This window comes from Pezoporus flaviventris, unplaced genomic scaffold (genome assembly GCF_033815535.1).
Source record: "Pezoporus flaviventris isolate CSIRO_AGI_PZ_B2104156 unplaced genomic scaffold, CSIRO_AGI_Pfla_v1 ptg000176l, whole genome shotgun sequence".
NCBI classification, from domain to species: domain Eukaryota; kingdom Metazoa; phylum Chordata; class Aves; order Psittaciformes; family Psittacidae; genus Pezoporus; species Pezoporus flaviventris.
This window is the reverse complement of record NW_026892724.1, coordinates 975,598-993,600: the sequence shown is the minus strand read 5'-3', so window position 1 is coordinate 993,600 and position 18,003 is coordinate 975,598. Positions and strand designations below refer to the sequence as shown.

Genomic DNA, 18,003 nt, shown 5'->3' with positions numbered 1-18,003 from the left:
GTGGTGCGCAGCGGGAGCGGAACGGAGCGGAGCGGAGCTCGCAGCAGGTTGGGGGGATCCCGCGGCTTGGCGGAGGCGGGGGGGGACGACGGGGTGGGGACGGGGAGGGGAGGGCCCTGAGAGCGGGCCCGATCCCTGCCCGCCCCGGGAGGCGCTGCCCGGGCACGGCCGCTGCGGTGAAGGTGAAGGCACGATCGTGGCTGAGAAGAACCGGCTGGGTACGGATGTGAGCGCAGGGGAGAGCGGCTGCGAGCGCCGCGGCTGAGGCTGTGTCCGTAAAGGGAGGATCCAGTGGGATGGGTGGATGCTGCTTGAGACAGGAAATGCTCTGTAGGGTATAACAGGCGTTTGAAGCGACGTTATTGACATCTCGGAGGTATGAGGAGGTGGTTATTCAGCGTAGAAGGCAGATTAATAATTTCCAGCCCCGCAGAGGATGTGCTCTGTTTGTAACCGAGCATTGCCCAAGGCTTCATAGCTTGGAATAGCTTTGCAAATCGACTCCTGCTCCAACAAGTTTTGGAGGACCTGAGGTAAATACCGCTCCTTTTCCTGCCTTGTGCTCAGCTGCCTGGAATGCAGCTCCCCCCCGCTGCAGCATCTCCCTGAGCAGATCCAGGCATTTGTATTCTGGTGGCTGTCCCATGGTCTGGAGCTGAGCCCTGTACCCGGATGTGCTGGGCAGAGGCAGCCCTCTCAGTTCAAACTGCCCCTTGAATTGTGCTCAGAACAGCTCAACCCGGGGAGTTCTGCTTTGTCCCGTGTCTCCCCGGCAGGACTTGAGGCTGTGAGTTGTGAGGTCTCACAACTTGAGGTTGTGAGAAGAGCTTGATGAAGTCAGGTTTTCACTGCAGCCTCTTCATGTCGTGGTGGTACAAGAGGGTTTACGAGGCCAAGCAAGGGTCGGGATTGCCCTCTGTGAGGTGCTGCCCCAGGCCAGGCTGGGGGCCTCTTTAACCTGGGTAAAGAGTAGAGAGGAGGAAGCCATGCAGCAGCACGAGTTACGCATGGATCCACTCTGTTTTGGTGAGGAAATTGCAGAGATCTTAACAATAAACAGTCCCATCCCCACCTCCTCCTGTTCCTGAGCCTCAAGGAGCTTTTCCCGTCTGAGCTGTCCCCAGAATGACTGCACTTGCCAGGAGATGAGGTGTAAATCGCCACCAGAGCTGGATGGGAGTTGGGCTTCAGAACCTGCCTGAGCAAGAGCAGGTAGAGAGGAGGAATCTCATTTCAAGCACGTTCTGTTCAGTGTGTTTTGAAAGTTGCCATGAAAAGGCAGAGCAAGCCAGCGGGGCTGTCCTTGTCTTGATAAGGGCAGCAGCTTCCAAATGGCAGATATGGAAGCGCTGGCTCGCACAGATGACGCTGCTGGATCTCGGTGATGCAACCGGATGAGCTCACTCAAACTGTGTTGGTTTCGTGCAAAGCTGCCTGGAAAAGCAGGAGCTGCAAAAAGGCAGCCAGAACTGCAAACACAGAAGTTAGATCTGTCACTGCCGTTGGGTATTTATGCTCTCAAATGCACCCCTCGTGAAGCAGAGCAGGATGTCCCAGTGCTGTGTGGGAACGTGGCTTGTTCTTTGTAAAGGCAGATGCTGCAAACCAAGGGGGAAATGCAGGAGCAGGAGGGTTGTTTAGGATGTTTGGGTTGTTTGGCAAGCTGCTGGGAAGGGGTGAGCTAAGAACTGGTGCATCCTGGTGTGTTGAACACTGTCAGTTAACCCCATACTCGTGTCCTCTACACCTCTGTGCTCCTCCAGACCATCTGTCTGTGCAGCATGGGGCACTCCAGGGGTTCCTAAATCTCCCTTTAGCCTCTTTCCTATCACTATTTTGGGTAATGCTTCTATTTCAGCTCTGATGAGGCTGTTCTCCAGTCACTCGGGAGTTTACGTTATCTCTGGGGAAAAAAAACGAAGTGCTCCAACAGCCCCTGCTTGGTTTGGTTTTATTTGCTGTAAAGTCACTCTTAAACCGCAAAGCAAAGCTCTTTCTTTCCCATCCCAGAGGTCGCTTTGCGTGGCTGGAACCCCCCCGTTCAGCTGCATCATGGCAACAGTGGTCACTGAAAGGCTGAGCCGGCTCTTCATTAACGTGCGGCAGATCCCTCAACTGCTGGCTCCCCTCTCTCCCTCCACCGTCAGCAGTTCCGAGGTGCCAAAGGTCTTCTGGAAGCCCTACATCCACACCGGCTACCGGCCCGTGCAGCAGACCTGGCGCTATTACTTCTCGACGCTCTTCCAGCAGCACAATGAGGCCATCAATGTCTGGACTCATCTGGTGGCAGCGCTGATCCTGCTGCTACGGTTCCAGCAGCTCTCTCAGAGAGTGGATTTTGGGCAGGACCTGCATGCCCAGCCCCTCTTCATCATCATCGTGGCATCCATCACCTACCTGATGTTCAGCAGCCTCGCTCACCTTCTGCAGGCCAAATCTGAGTTCTGGCACTACAGCTTCTTCTTCATGGACTATGTGGGGGTTGCCATCTACCAGTACGGCAGCGCTCTGGTGCACTACTACTATGCAATTGAGCCGAGCTGGCACGAGAAGATCAAGGGGTTCTACATGCCAGCAGCAGCCCTCTTAGCGTGGCTGTCCTGTGCCGGCTCCTGCTACGCTAAGTACCGGTACCACCAGTCCACTCGCCTCCTGAGCCGGCTCTGCCAGGAGCTGCCCTCTGGCCTGGCCTACATGCTGGACATCAGCCCCGTGGCTCACCGCATCTGCATCGCGCCACGCTCTGAGCGCGATGACCCGGCCCTGCTCTACCACAAGTGCCAAGTGCTCTTCTTCCTAATCGGAGCCTTCTTCTTCTCACACCCTTACCCCGAGAAGTGGCTCCCTGGGAAATGCCACTTCTTCGGGCAGAGCCATCAGATCTTCCACGTGTTCCTGGTGCTCTGCACGCTGGCACAGATCGAGGCGGTGGTGCTGGACTACGAGTCCAGGCGCCAGATCTATTCCACTCTTCAGGGCGATTTGGCACATAATTTCTCTGCCCTGTGCCTCTTCACTGTGACCTGCTCTGTCCTCACTGCTGCTTACATGGCCCGGAAGGTGAAGAACAAGCTGAGCTTCAAAGAAGAGTAAGAGCTCTGAAGGAGAAGCGGGTGAGCTCACCTGACCGGTTGTTCTGGAGCCAGATGATGCTGGCACGAATTCGGGTGCAGGTTTAGAGAAGAGGAATGAAGCGCTTTGTGAGCTGTTACTCAGCAGTGCTCTCTGTAGGGAGGGAAAGAGCAAAGTAAGAGCTGCTTTTAATGTTGTAATTCAGAATTAACTCCAGCTTGCACTTACAATGGTCCCTGCTTTAATTCACGTCTGAATAAACAGTTGGAATCATAGAATCACAGAATGGTTTGGGTTGGAAAGGACCTTAAGATCATCCAGTTGCAATCCCATGTCATGGGCAGGGACACCTCACACTAAACCAGGTCACTCAGGGCTCTGTCCAACCTGGCCTTGAACACCACCAGGGATGGAAGAATCACAACTTCCCTGGGCAACCCATTCCAGTGCTTCACCACCCTCACAGTAAAGAACTTCTTCCTTAGATCCAATCTAAACTTCCCCTGCTTAAGTTTTAACCCATTACCCCTTGTCCTATCACTACAGTCCCTAATGAAGAGTCCCTCCCCAGCATCCCTATAGGCCCCCTTCAGACACTGGAAGCTGCTCTAAGGTCTCCATGCAGCTTCTCTTCTCCAGGCTGAACAGCCCCAACTCTCTCGGCCTGTCTCCATACAGGAGGTGCTCCAGCCCCTGAGCATCCTCATGGCCTCCTCTGGACTTGTTCCAACAGTTCCATGTCCTTTTTCTAAATGAAATAATCTTATGCTAGATCTAGAATATTTTATATCTACCCATATATAATCTTATGAATGAAATGACCTTGGCGCTGCAGCCCTGCCACAGCGGTGCGCTGGTGCCAAAGCAAGAGGTGAGCAGATCCCCCCATTGCTCGCTGCCGGCAGCGGTGGGATCCTGCCCACGGGAGCAGACCGCAGACAAAGGAGCGAGTTTATTTGTTACCGGCTCAGGCCCCTCCTATGGCTCTGGGCGCTGAGCGGAGCTGCCCGTGCCCGCAGGGCCCTGAACCGGCGCCGGGCTCTGACCCCCGGTACCTCAGCCAAGCCTGGGCTCCCGCCCGCCACCGCCTTTTATAGGGCACGGCCGGAGGTGGGCGGGGTTCCACCTGCCCTTCATCCCATCCCGCGGCTCTGATTGGTCAGTGTCCACCAGGAGCGTGCGCGGTGGCGGGCGCACGGGGTGGTCCCGCGCAGGGGCGCTGCGGGCCCGGGCATGGATCGCGGGCGGTGTGGGGCCGGCCCGGCCGGGGGCTGCGATGTGTGGCTGGACACGGCCGGGATGAAGCGCGGTGCGGAGCAGGTGGGGCCCGGCCCGGCGGGGGGGGGGCACCGGGTCCTTGGGGCAGGAGCGGCAGAGGGAGGGGAGGGTCGGGGGTGCGGAGCTGTGGGGAGGGCGCGGGGCGGGCAGCAGAGCGCGGTGGGAGCGGGCTGAGGCCATGGTGCTGAGCATCCTGCTTGGACGGGCTGCGGCCGTGGTGCTGAGCATCCTGCGTGAACGGGCTGCGGCCGTGGTGCTGAGCACCCTGCTTGGACGGGCTGCGGCCGTGGTGCTGAGCACCCTGCTTGGACGGGCTGCGGCCGCGGTGCTGAGCATCCTGCGTGAACGGGCTGCGGCCGTGGTGCTGAGCATCCTGCTTGGACGGGCTGCGGCCGCGGTGCTGAGCATCCTGCCAGGAGCGGGCTGCGGCCGTGGTGCTGAGCATCCTGCTTGGACGGGCTGCGGCCGCGGTGCTGAGCACCCTGCTTGGACGGGCTGCGGCCGTGGTGCTGAGCATCCTGCTTGGACGGGCTGCGGCCGTGGTGCTGAGCATCCTGCGTGAACGGGCTGCGGCCGTGGTGCTGAGCACCCTGCTTGGACGGGCTGCGGCCGTGGTGCTGAGCACCCTGCTCCGTGACCCTGCTGGGGCTTGGGCGAGGTGACCCCAGGGGCCCCTTCCCGCAGGCGGAGCTGAAGCGTTTAACAAAGGCGGGGATTGCCCCGCAGCGCCGGAGGAGAGGATTTGCTGGTTCCAGCAGCGCGCGTTCACCTGGTCCTTTGCACACGCAGCCCCTCGGAGCCAACCCCACAGCACCTCTGCGGGTCCTGGCAAGGAGATGCCGCTCCGCTGCTTCCGCACAGAGCAGAGGCTCTCGGCCGCGCACGAAGCAAACCAGGATCTCGTCCTTCTTCAGCAGAACAGGTACCTGCGTGTGGCCCTGGGGGACAGCAGCCTCGGGCTGTAGTGGGAACCCCTCCTCGCTGTGCCCTCGGCAGCTTGGCTGGGCAGCAAAGTGCGTTTTGTGGCAAGGACAGCAAAGGTTAAAGGGTTGCATCCCCAAAGGGTTTTATTGCGATGGTTGAGCTGAATGCAGGCACCTTTTCCAGTGTTAGGTTAAAGCGTAAGTGAGAGCAGTCACAGCCAGGCTTCACTGGGGAGCAACCTGAGCACTAAGCACAGCCCCAGGCTTGGCTCCCAACACCGGAGTTCTCATTGGAGCGTTGGGAAGGTTGATTCAGCCCCAGCACTGACACGTGTCCAGGTGAAAGCGTTCCCTTCTGGGTTCCTGATGGCATCACATGAAGGATGCTCCAGCTGGGAACGCTGCTTGGGCTGCGGTGGGGGGTTCATGCCAGGTTTGTTCCGAACAACAGCAGCCCTAAACTGCTGGTTAAGTGCCCTTGGAAGAGCGTTGCCACTGGAGGTGAGTGAGGAAAGGGTTTATGAGGGGTTGGACAAAGCCTTTTCTAAAGAACGGTGATTAATCCTGGCTGAACCAGTGAAGGAATCACAGGGGAACGGGAATATCCCTGCTCCTTTTGAACGTGTTGTGTGCTTTCCTCTCCCTTTTTTTGTTGGATTCCCTCAGTCCAATGCCTTTACTTATTCACTGTGTGCCTTTGGCTTCATCGCACGCTCCTGCCTGGTGTGTCGGAGTGGTTCTTATTGTTGTGGGGTTTTTTTGCTCATTGTTCTTTTAGCTTGTCCTGAAGTGAGAATGACCTCACTTATACTGAGAGATTTATCAGTATTTATATAGTGTATCTTGACAGATATACTGTATTAGACTTCATATGGAAGGGTTTCAGAAGGAAACATGGGACTTGGTACCTTCATCAGGCAACCAAAGCTGTCAGAGTTTCACTGTGAAGTTCTGTGTTTTGGGGCTGTTTTGGTAACTCCTGAGCTGCTGCTTCCGAAGGGAATGTCAGGAGGGAGCTGCCTGCATGCAGACGGGAGGGACTGGAGCATCCCACCGCTGGGAAGGTGGCCAACTCCACCTCCTCCAGTGGTTGAGGCTGCCGTTCACCTGCAGCAGCCCACAGGGAGGTGGTGGCAGCACCAGCCTGGCCTCGAGAACACAAGTGGCAGCTCTGTGCCGAGCATCAAGGAATGGTAGCAACTGGCCCCGAGCAATGAGCTCGGGTTTTACCTGATTCTTTCTTGTTTTCAGATGAAACAGACAAGGAAAACTGCAGGCCGCCTCCTTCCATCCCGCATAAGGACTGGAAAGGAAAAGGTATTTCTGTGGCTGCCTGCCCTGTGAAGATCTTGGCTTTGCCACGGATGGAAGGAGCCCAGCACCAACCGCCCTTCCGAGGCGAGGAGGGGACAGCACCGGTTACAGCCCAGTGTTGTGCAGATCCTGTCACAGAGCCACAGGTGGAGGCCTCCAGTGGGGCAGGAGAGGGTCGCTGCTGCTCCGGCCTCGTGCGCTGTTCAGAGGGCACCCAGCTCATCCCTCACACACACAAAGCCCAGTTGGTGGCTGGAGAAGCAGCTTCGTCCAGCAGCAGCAGGGGATGCAAACCAGAGGGCCAGGAACCCCCTGAGGAGGCAAAGGCTGGACTTGACTTCCACTGGAGACTTGGTGCAGAGCAGAATAAGAAAGCACAGCAAGGGAGCAGTGTTAATGCTTTAAGTGATTTTACTGGGAACAGAAACCCCGCTGTCACGAGCGGCAGGACCGGGGCTCCCGGCTTTCATCCATCTCCGCAGGGACCAGGTAGAATGTGGCCCCTGCGAGAGCACAGCCAGAACACGGGTGCTGCTTCAGCCGAGGCGGGATGGGACAGTCCCTGCAGGGAGCTCTTCACCCAGGACTCGGAGGGGAACAGGGTAATCGCTCACTGGGAGGTCCCATCTCCGTGCAGGCAGCTCCCCTGCTCTCCCTCCAAGGGCTGTTCCAGCGGCGCTGCAGGATGGAGCTGGAGCGAAGGGGAGCAGGAGCCGGAGCTGTGCTATGAGCTGCTGTTCACGCAGGATTCGGAGGGGGGCAGAGTGATCAAGCACTGACACGAGCCCTGGAACGGGCTGGGCAGCCTCTGGAAAGCGTTTTGTTTGTCAGCACTGGGCAGGTGTCCCTGCTGCTTCTGTGAGTGTGGCTTAGGCAGCACCTGCAGCAGCCCCGTGCATCAGGCAGGACCCCCCTGTGCACTGAGATTATGCTTTAATAAAGGTAGAACTTGGAAGCACTCTGTGTGTGCAGTGGTTTGAGTGTTTGACTCCTGGTTACAGCCCGGGTGCCTGAGGCGAGTTTCAGAGTGAAGTTGTGGCAAAGAGGAGGAATTGTCACGGTGTACCCGAGTGTGAACAGTGCCAGCGCGGGGCTGGGAGCTCCTGTGCAGGTGGGATGCAGCTCGGTGCAGTGGGGCTGCCCCTAATGGGTTATGGCCTCCAGCTCTTGCTGTGGGGAGCAGTGAGGGCTTGGGCAATACAATGGGTCTGTGCTGGTGTCACTGCTTGTGGCAGTTGCAGTCTCAGTAACAGTGGAACATCCTGTATGCACATCCTGTATGCTGCATGTTCAACATAACCCCCTGCTTTTGGATGGGCTACTTTAGATGTTACCTGTTTTAAAGTGCAGAGACCAGCTGCTCCAAAACCCCAGGGTCACGAGCAGCAGAGTCCATTTGTGAGCACCATCAGGCTGCAGAACAGCCTGTCCTGGCAGCAGCAGCCACCTTTTGTTCTTTCTTTTTAAATGTCAGGTATGTCCTCCTTTACCACTGCAAATGGCACCTTTTAAGACAGCTTCACTTTCCCCTCGGGCCAGATTAATGTACAATAATTATGATGTACAATAGAGCGAACAAGAGTTATGCCATAGCTCAGAAGTGAATTGTGCTGATACACTTGTATATCCAGTCTGCACATGGAGCAGGCTCCTAGGAACCAGGAATTCTTGGTTACAGCTCCATCTTATCCACAGGCAGGTGTATTGCCATCAAACCCTTATACTGGGACAGGGAGAAGGGTCACATCATCTGCTGGCTCTTGGCCCACATCTGAGGGGGAGGAGTTGTATCAGCTCCCTAAGAAACCGATGAAGTCTTACCTGCTACTCCTGCTCCTGCTGGCCAGAGGCAGGTACAGGCCTCTTTTGCTTTTAAGGTGGGGATGAGGAGTTAATTGTTCCAGGGCTGAGGGCCGGTGCATTAACAAAGGCTTTGGCATCTGAGTGTGCTCATCTCCAGCACCACCAGCACCCACCTGGGCTGCAGCAGCTGAACTCTGTCACTGTCACTCCCCAGCCTGCCCAAGATACAAACGCCCCCGCTGACATGTTTGGACACGTGCATTAACAATATGAAAGGACAGCCATTGTCTTATTAAGGCTCCATTTTATATAAAGGAATAAAATCCAACATCCTTTAAATACAGCCATGAGAACACTGCAGAGGTGTAGCTGAAGGAAAGCTCTTCAGTCAGTGAGAAGTGTAGCCACAGGCAATGCCAAGCTCCTTCATTCCCTTCCTCAGTGACAGCTCTTGTGGCAGGTGCTTGGTTCTTAGCAATAAATAGACCTTCTGAGTGCTAAATGAAGTACATTATCTGAATACAAGGACTAGTAATGAAACATTAAATTACTGGCAAGAAATGAAGGCCATTCTGTCATGCAGTTGTGGGGTAACTTACTTGGAAATACCCAGGGCAGCCTAAAACCACCCCGCGGCCCTTCGGTGGGACCGGGTGATTTGATCAATGCCCATGGGTTCATCCTGCCATGGGGCAGACACAGGTACCCGGAGGACAACTTCTGCTGCTGTCATTTAACCACCTCCTAAACACTGAGGGCCTGGAAGCGCTGGGTAGCTTATTCTCAGTAGCTCTGTACCATGCTCAGAACAAGCGACAGAACGGGCTCTTTGCATTCCTTTATACTGGAAATGGTAACTGGTCACACTGGGACGAGGCCGGTACAAGCTAATGCTTAATGTGAACCTAAGGAAAACTGTAGGTGGGAAGAACATCATCCAGCAGCACGTGTTTCACTCTAGAAGATCCTCAGCAATAATCAACATCAAAATACAGGTGGAAAAGAATTTCCATCTTCTTAAAAAGGTTTGTCTTAAATGTAACAATACATGGAAAACACACCAAATCCAAAGGGTCTTTCCTAAGTCAGGGTCCAGTGCAGAAACCATTTCTCATTGACAAAAGAGGCAAAAGGCTCCATCCTTAGGAAGGCAGCTACTGTGGAAAATACTGTGGGAGCAGTAACGCTTGCAGAGTTTAATGCCAGGAGCATCACTTCTCCTTCAGGGCCAGATCTTCATCCTTGAGGGCAAATTTTCTTCTCAGAACTTCTGCGATGAGAACCGCCGGGTCCTCCTCCTTCAGAGACGTTCGGTTTCTGCTTGGAAGACAAAAGCACAGCGTGTCAGCCAAGAGAAGTGCCAGCCCGATGCTTTACAGCTCTGGCTTGAGAGTCTTAAGTATCTTTCTGCAGCCTTTGTCATGGGTTTAAACTGAAAACTGGGGAAGTTCAGGTTACATCTAAGGCAGAAGCTCTTCCCTGTGAGGGTGCTGAGGCGCTGGCACAGGGTGCCCAGAGAAGCTGTGGCTGCCCCATCCCTGGCAGTGTTCAAGGCCAGGCTGCACAGAGCCTTGGGAGACATGGTCTAGTGTGAGGCATCCCTGCCAGTGGCAGGGGGTTGGAACTGGCTGCTCTTAAGGTCCTTTCCAACCCAAACCATTCTGTATTAGCTTTTGCCCAAGCGGAGGAGATGCAAAAAGCATTTAAAACTTAAAAGCAGTCACCTTTCCTGCTGGCTTAGAAAACCTGGAGCTCATTCTGTGGATCAAAAGCTCAGCACTGAAGCTCTTTATAATTTTTATTCAACTGTGTTAATAACAAGTAAGTGAAATAAAACTTCATTATTTACAGCAACATATCCTCTACAGGAATCTGCAAGTGGTGTTGGAGGTGAAGTCCTGCAAGGATTTCTTCTTTTTCATACACAATGGATAGCTATACAATGGCTAGGTGCTCTCCTAATTAAAGATGGGTATTTATATGTATTTTGAAGGAGGACTGGTACACATTTCCCTTCGCTTAGCTACTGCACATGTGTTCTCCTGTAGTGTTCTGTTACCAAAGCATCTTGCCTCTTGCACAGTTCTGCAAATGCTTCTCACTCATTCCTGGAGCTCCCAGGGTTGTGTTTAAGTACCGAGTCTTAAACAGGAGTATCAGAGAAGCCTGTGTACTTATCTCATTAAGCATCATTTGGTACCTTCACCTACTTAAAAGCATCACACACTCTTTAAGTGCAACAAGTGCTACATGAGCAGAACTGCACGTCACAGAGCGAGCACAGGGCTGCTCATTCCTCAGCATCAGCTCCAGGGAATGGGGTCTAGGAATTAATGCTCATCAAGTGAGGAACATCAGGGATTTAGGATTTATTTAAGGTAATTTTTCAGCTGCCTGTGATTTGTCAAACAGCTTTCCTTAAGCTACAATAACCATACCCTAAAATGTCACTGCTGAATGCAGGAAGCAAGTTAGAGGCTGAGGTGGAGAAGCAGCTGAAGGGACAGCAGTTCTGCTCCAGCAGGAACAGTCTCAAACTCTTGTGTTGAGGTGTTCCTAAGGCAGCTGCAGCAGCGTGACCCAGCTCAGGCTCACTGGCTTTGCAACAGACAGGGAGAAGGAAGAGGAGCAACACATCTGTTGGTCCATGAGTCCTACTCACCCCCAGGAGAGACTACAGGCATTTATATAAAGCGAGTGAGTGTTCAAGCTTCAAGTAATCTTTGACACCTAGGAAAGCTGAACACATTTCCCTCCTTTGACTCCATCACTTATTTCAGTGCTGAGAATTTAATTTCTTTTGAACTGAATTAAGCAAAGATATCCTGGCATCACACAATGCAGGAACATGACACAACCTAATGACTGGATTCAAGCTGGAAAATGGGGGAACTGAACTTCCTCACTGTGATCTCACACTAAAGCAAAAGCAGCAGAGCTGATGTTAAAGCTGTTCTATCAGCTGGGCAGAACCTTGCCTCATCATGAGACAAGCAAAACCCTGCCCAAAGCTCAAAGCTGGGCCAGATGCAAAAGATGAGAAGCTCCATGTATTAATTCCTGTATGTGATAAAAAGCTGCTGAGCTTCCAGGGATGCTAACCAGGCCTCCAGGATGCTGTAAGCACCAGCCCCTGGAAGCACTGCAAGCAAAGCAGGCTGCTGATCCACATGGGCCTCCTTTAGTGTAGGTAAACAAGCTGGAACAGGCAAATATTGTGCTTACTGCTGCAGGTTCCCCTCCACTGCTTTCTATTGAGGCAGGTAAAGCCACCATTAAAAAACCCCAAACCCTGACACACGCTACCACGTTCTGCTATAAAGAGGAATTTTCCCACTGTGACTCACAGAGCAGCACCAAGGAACAGGGAATGCAGCATCCAGCCTCTGAAGTGATTGGACAGGCAGGAAGAAAAGAAAAGAAGATAAAATCATGGGTGTTCAGGAAGCACTTACAAGTCTTTGCTTTGTTTCATCCTATGAATGTCTTTGAGGATGCCCATCATGTCTGCGAAACTGCTGGCCTTGGACAGAGACACAGAATCCTCCTCATCAGGATCCTTTGACTCTGCTTTGCAGCACTCAGAGGCTGTGGAGCAGAGCAGGGACACGGACGGGAGCTCGGGGCTCTCCAGCTCTGCCTCCTCCTCCGTGATGTCACTAATGACAAAGGAGGTTGTAGACTGGAAAGAGGGTCCGAAACAAGGTAGAGGAGAAGATGCATTTGAACTTCCTGGAGACAGTAAATCTGGTGTGAATGAAGCAGAAGCTGAAAAAGAAAACAATACAGGTGGATAGATCAACTCATGGCAAACAGAACACAAACCAAGAGGCATCATCAGCCAAGATATGAGAGAAAAAAGTCATCCTATTCTCTGATCCCCTCCATGTCGACTCTGCTTCCTACACCACCACATTCCAACGCAACACCTCCAGTACCTTTCATCTCACCACCCCCCTCATGTATCTCTATTCCTATCATGCCCACCAGCAGATCACTCCTCCAGTTCCCCCACTGCACCCCATTCCTGCTGCCAGGCCATGCTAACTCACAGTGGTTTTACAGGTAAGGAACAGAGATGGAGCTGCTGCTCCAGGTCCCAGCAGGACCCTGCAGCAGAACGCAGGTCTCAGTTGTTTTAACTTTTCTCCTGTTTTTCTTCAGCACCATGAGAACTTCTTGCCTTGCTGTTCCTTTCACACTCCTTCCCCCCATAACCATCCTGCCTGGTGAGAATGCAGAGCTGGTTCAGGACCTCCAGCATTTTACACTAGACAGTCACAGTGATTCACTCTGTCACTGCAGGCATTTTGACCTGTTCTGCTTTCCATCACCATCTGTACAATGAGAATAGCATCCCCCTGGTTCTGCAGGGAAGATGGGATTGATTTGCTCACACTTTAAAACACAGTGAGGGGATCAACAACTGTGTAAATTCCAAGTGCTAAGTGAAAATGAGTTCAGTATTTCCAGTGTAAAACATTAAGGGAAACAACCAAACCCTCAGAAATGCATTTAGTGTACACCTCTGTGAAAGACCCTTCCTGTACTGAAAACAAACTGCACCTTAAAGCACTAATGCCCTTGGCCTCAGAGCAAACCTGTAGATAGTTACCATTTTCCAACACAGGGGTTTCTCTAACAGTATATAACAAAGCAGATTGCACAGTATTTCTTTGTTGACATCAATCTTTCCAAAATAAGTCTGCTAAACAGTTATCTCCTTCATCAGATTACAAGTCACAGCAGGGCCCTACATCACAGCTCCCTGTTATTGACTTAAAGGACATGAAGTCAATAGGAACTGTTCTCAAATGCCAGCTGGTAACAGCCAGGCCCATGGCTGAGTGGAGAGGGAGAGAGAAAGGTATTAAATGATTAAATCATTTTTCTCCCATCTGGATCTCAAATTTCCCTCATTATTACTCTCCTTGAATTAACCCAGACTTTTCTAGCACACCGTAAGTGTAGAGCTGAGACAACACTTAGAAGGAAAACACGGAATTTCCCCTGTTATTTATTCCAATTCAGCTGTTCCTCTGATCTTGCATAAAGAAAGAGGACACGTGCAGCCTGTCTGTAAGGGACATTTGTGATGCCTTGTTTTGTGCTTGCTCCCTGCAGAGCTGAGGGTAATGCATCTCCCTCAGGCCCAGACTGGCCTCAATCTCATGTGCCACTGTACCAGTGGAGGCAAGTGGTGTGTCAGGATCCAGTGTCCTGGGAGAGGAGCAAAGATGACAAGAAACACCAGCACAAGGAGGTGGTGCTCTCTGTGTGTGCATACAACAACTACAAAAGTGCGACGAAGATCATCAGAAGCACCTCATCTCATCTAAATACAACCCTGCACCACAGCTAAATGCATCTCATGTGTTCTCATCTGGTTGCCTAAGCATTTACATTACTGATGTCAAGTGGATTCTTGGAGTCCACTGACTGAGGTGAACAAAGCCCCAGTCCAAATCTGCCATGTAGAAACCAGCATGTGAACTAAATCAAACACCACAACCCTATTTCCTGTTCAAATGCACTGATGGGTCGCAGATAGCTGGGTTAAATATAAGCTGTCATTAAAGCTGCAAGCTGCAGCTTGGGGCTCCAATCATCAGGCAACTACCAGAGGTTTGGTCTCTGCACGCTGCACAGCGCAAACCAGCCATCTGGGAATGAAAAACATCACTTGCTCTCAGACGGACGATAAGCAAGGTTTCATCAGCCACTATTACCCACCATAAACAGGAATTCACCTGCCTGGTATCACTTCAAGTGTGGCACAATCCCCTTTTGTTGTTGTTGGGTTGCTTTTTGTTTTTTTTAAGCAATGGGAAGAATTAGAGGAGCTCCTTCTCCTCTGGGAAGCAGCAACAACACAGCTGCTGCCTTGGTTATTGGCAAGAGTGCTCTGCAGGGAAGAAATGCAGCTCTTTGGAAAAACTGTGCTCAAGGAGGACTGAATTCCTTTAGTTTGCAAAGCTGTTCAGTAGTTTTTGAGTGGGGAGAGCAACATCTCTGCCTCTGAATACTTCATAAATGGATACCAAGGTATTTCTCTCATACTAGTTTCCATACTCTGGACCAGCCACTGTAAAAGCAAAGACCTGTAGAACCACTTGGATGTGGATCTTACCAAATATCATTGTATTTTCTGAGCTGAGTATACAGGAAAAACCATGAAAGGAAAAGAAGTAAAAAGCCTTTCTTCACAGCCAGCTTTATGGCTAAAACATGGCTTTTAACTGCATACAATTTTACTAAAGGAAATACATCAACCAGCTCAGCTGTAAATAAATCAGCTTTTCCCCAAACACTTCTCTGCCACAGAAATGGAACCGCCACTTTCATACCAGAAACAAACACTGACATCTCCCTCCTACCCAAATCAAGACATATCTCTCCTGCTCATGGCCAGCTTGCAGCAGGAATGGCAAGAATAAACCAAATGTTTTCATGAATTGAGATACTCAAGATGCCCCAGCCTCCACAGCAAATGCAGTCACAAAGCAGCAATTGTTATATCTCACAAAACAAGCTGGAATCCTCCAATGAAACAGATGCAAACATCTGAACACAGAACCAGCGCAGAGCTGACACCAAAGGTGGCATCCCACGACCAGCATCCACAGCTCTGCTGGAAAAACAACCTGCAGGTCTGGTCAGCATGGGGAAATAACATGGTTCACTAAGTCAACCCTTCTCACTCAACAAACCAAAGTGCATGATGTTCCTACCTGACTCTGCAGCGACTATTTTAGCTATCTGACTCCGAAGGTGACTCAGCTCATCCTGGAGCTCTGTTGTTCGGCTCAGTGCTGGTAAACCAGGTTTCTTCAAGGCGAGCAGCTTCTCCTCCTGCCTCCTCAGGTTGGGGACTGAAGCATTTCGCTGTATAACAGTGAAGGGACTCGGCTTCCACTTGTGCTTCAGCGGGCGAGTGTCGCTTCTACAGGACAAAACCCCATTGGTCATTTACAAGGCCCAGACCCCTCCATGACAATAATGTGGCAAAGCTCTGCCTCTACCTCAGGACAGCAGAAGACTTCAACACAATGAATTACTGTGCCACTGTGCTGTGCGTGCCACTGTATGTGCTCTCTGCATTACAAGCAATGTGAAACCATAGGAAATTATAAGGAATACAGGTATCATGACACAAGATCTGCTGGGAGGACACAGGGACAAAAGTTGGGGCGTGCGCACACAGTTTCAAGTCAGTTCTCTCCTGGTAGCTGTGTTTCCATGCCAGACAGCGTGCTGGCTGCACGAGGGAACATCACTTACTGATTAACTTTACCTCTGACTTCAAAGTCTGTTGTCTTTCACAAGATACCTGTTACTATTGCCCTGCTTTAAGTACAAAAGTTCAGCTGACCAGAACCAGACTCCTAGGGCCAGAACATTTCAATCCCAGGGGAACTCAACTCTTCAATTTTTTAACCAGAAAGTTACCAACTTTCTAACCAGAATCTAACACAGATTAAGGGGGCTGCTCTAAGCAGCTCTATCAGTAGGTAAAACATGGCATGACGCAGGCTCCTAGCACTGCCTACAGGAATTCCTCCCAGCATCCTTTGCCCAATTTGTTTTTTCTCCATCTCCATCATTGGGAAAAATGTCTTTCAACAGGCACCACATCAGACCTTGAGAGGGCTGAAAGCTGCAGTCATTTAATCAATGTCAGACCTATGCTGTGAGAAATAAACCAGCATATAGAAGTAAGGACCAGCAGACACAAAGAGGAACCCAACCTGACTCTGGCGTATGTTTCCTCATCATCTGCCGCTATCCACACAATATCTGCCAAGGTGGGGACTGGAGGGACGTCATTTAAATAGAGCTCTGAGACATTAGGTAGAACCTAAAAAGAAGGAAGTTACATTAAGAAGATGGTGACCCTATCTCCTATCTCCAGATGTGCTGCACGGGTTGTCAGAGCCTCCCCTCTGTCCAGGCTGGCAGCTGCACGTGTAGATGTGTGACAACACCACCATTTGGCTGAGGGAGACATCATCTTTGGCTCCTGCAGGCTCCTGGGTGTGTGGTATGTTACTGTGCTCTCCAAGCCTGAGCTGCAAGGCAGCAAAGGGACACTTGATCCAGCTGAGCACGCTGCCAAGGCCCATGTGCAACACCGTGCCTCTACAAGTCCCAGCGCTGCCCTTGAGCTCAAACAGGGACGTGCTTCCAGAAACGCTTTTTGTTTTGCAGCACAGGCCCAGAGGGCACGTGGCTGTGGAGGTCACACAACAAAGCTCTGGTTCAGCAGCTCAATACTTCTGTCCCCTCCAGCTTGCTAACCCAGTAAACAGACAGCACTTGAGCAGGCACCTTCTGCTGCCAACAACCACTTCACAAGAAGAGAATTAAAAAGAAATTAAGGAATCTGAGCATTCATGATCCTGCAGCTCTACAGCCACCAGCAGCACCACACAACAGTGCAGTGCCCAGACCACCATATCCCTGATGAGTTCTTACCTCAAAGGTTGCTCTGGGACAGGGCTTTAAAGGGAGGTTTGACCCGATTCTCCTGACAACGCTGCGTGCTGAGCCATGGGGTTTGTTCTGCCAGATGGGGATCGTCTACAAGAACCCATGTGATAGAATTAATGTTTGAAGTCAGTTCCCCTTATTGAGATCTTGTCAAATTGGAAACTGTCCTATAAAATCAGCTTGGGGCTCTGCTCTCTTGACTTTTTATTTGTTCAGTGATGATCGGAATTGGGAACTTGCTAATAACCATGATCTTTATTTCATAAAACTCTGTTTTGGCTGAACACAAGTGAGAGTCAGCCAGTTCCTAAGGGGCAAGTTAAACACGGGTGGAGCATTCCCAGGACTGACAACTAAAAGCAGTCAGTGACAGACACCAAACAGCAGACGAAAAGGGATCAGAAGAGAAACCCAGCGTCACGGGAGGGGCCCAGGGGCCAAACGAACTCAGGAGAAAGGCTTATTTAAGGGGACAGCCTCACTTCCACATGCTCCTTAACAGCAGCAGCACTGTCGGGTGGCTGTTGACAGCAAAGCGATGAGTCTGCTCAATGCCTTTCCCAACCGGGGCCGATGGGCACAGCCCTGGGGGATGTTTTCAGACAGCGCGATCCGCGGGTGCTTCTGCACCGGGTCCGGGTGGTGAAGCGCCCCGTGGCAGTGCGACAGCGCAGCACAAGGCTCCGCACGGGGACAAAGCGGGCTCCAAGCCGGCTCTAGCGCTCGGTTCACCACCGAGGCCCCTCGCTGCCGGAGCTGCGCAAACCGCGCCCGCCCTTCACTTACGGACTCCGCGGCCATCTCCGGCGCTGGCGGCGGCCGCGGGGCGGGCTCAGCGCTGGGTGCTGCGGGCCGGGCTCATCTTACCCCGCTCCCGCCGGGTCTCACTGCAACACACAAGCGACTCGCTGCGGGCCGTGCCCCCCCCTCACCCCGGGGCCGGAGCCCGTCCCGCTCCTTCCCCCCCTCCCTCCGCCCCGCCGGTACCTGCGCTCCCGACCCCTCCGCCGCCATCACCCGGAACCAGAACGCGCCCCTCGCACTTCCGCCACCCCCCGCGCATGCACCGGACCCCGCAGCGGAACCGGCGCCCCCGCCGCATCCCCGCCCCCCGGAGCAAGGA

General features: G+C 52.4%; 3 protein-coding genes across 6 annotated transcripts; 2 read left to right on the top strand and 1 right to left on the bottom strand.

Annotated features, from left to right (window-relative positions):
• The first annotated feature begins 1,965 nt into the window (after window positions 1–1,965).
• Window positions 1,966–3,350, top strand: PAQR7 (progestin and adipoQ receptor family member 7). Its single transcript, XM_061480211.1, has one exon. It carries the CDS (start codon window positions 2,053–2,055, stop codon window positions 3,091–3,093), a length of 1,041 nt encoding a protein of 346 aa, XP_061336195.1. The 5' UTR covers window positions 1,966–2,052; the 3' UTR covers window positions 3,094–3,350.
• Window positions 3,351–4,528: 1,178 nt separating this feature from the next.
• On the top strand, window positions 4,529–7,546 carry LOC133283440 (uncharacterized). The gene is made up of 3 exons (XM_061480182.1): window positions 4,529–4,747; window positions 5,035–5,272; window positions 6,525–7,546. Exons 1-3 carry the CDS (start codon window positions 4,529–4,531, stop codon window positions 7,364–7,366), a joined length of 1,299 nt encoding a protein of 432 aa, XP_061336166.1. The 3' UTR covers window positions 7,367–7,546.
• A 1,128-nt stretch (window positions 7,547–8,674) lies between these two features.
• On the bottom strand, window positions 8,675–17,974 carry MTFR1L (mitochondrial fission regulator 1 like). Of its 4 annotated transcripts, none has more exons than XM_061480139.1 (7): window positions 17,868–17,974; window positions 17,667–17,767; window positions 16,866–16,970; window positions 16,139–16,248; window positions 15,122–15,333; window positions 11,846–12,158; window positions 8,675–9,710 (listed from the first exon to the last, which is right to left on the bottom strand). In XM_061480139.1, the coding sequence occupies exons 2-7, from the start codon at window positions 17,679–17,681 to the stop codon at window positions 9,602–9,604; spliced, it is 864 nt and encodes a 287-aa protein (XP_061336123.1). In that variant the 5' UTR covers window positions 17,682–17,767; window positions 17,868–17,974; the 3' UTR covers window positions 8,675–9,601. The 4 variants fall into 4 exon arrangements, with proteins under 4 accessions (XP_061336123.1, XP_061336124.1, XP_061336121.1 ...); XM_061480140.1 differs by having other exon boundaries at window positions 8,675–9,707; XM_061480137.1 differs by lacking the exon at window positions 17,667–17,767 and having other exon boundaries at window positions 17,868–17,909.
• Between the last annotated feature and the right edge of the window lie 29 nt (window positions 17,975–18,003).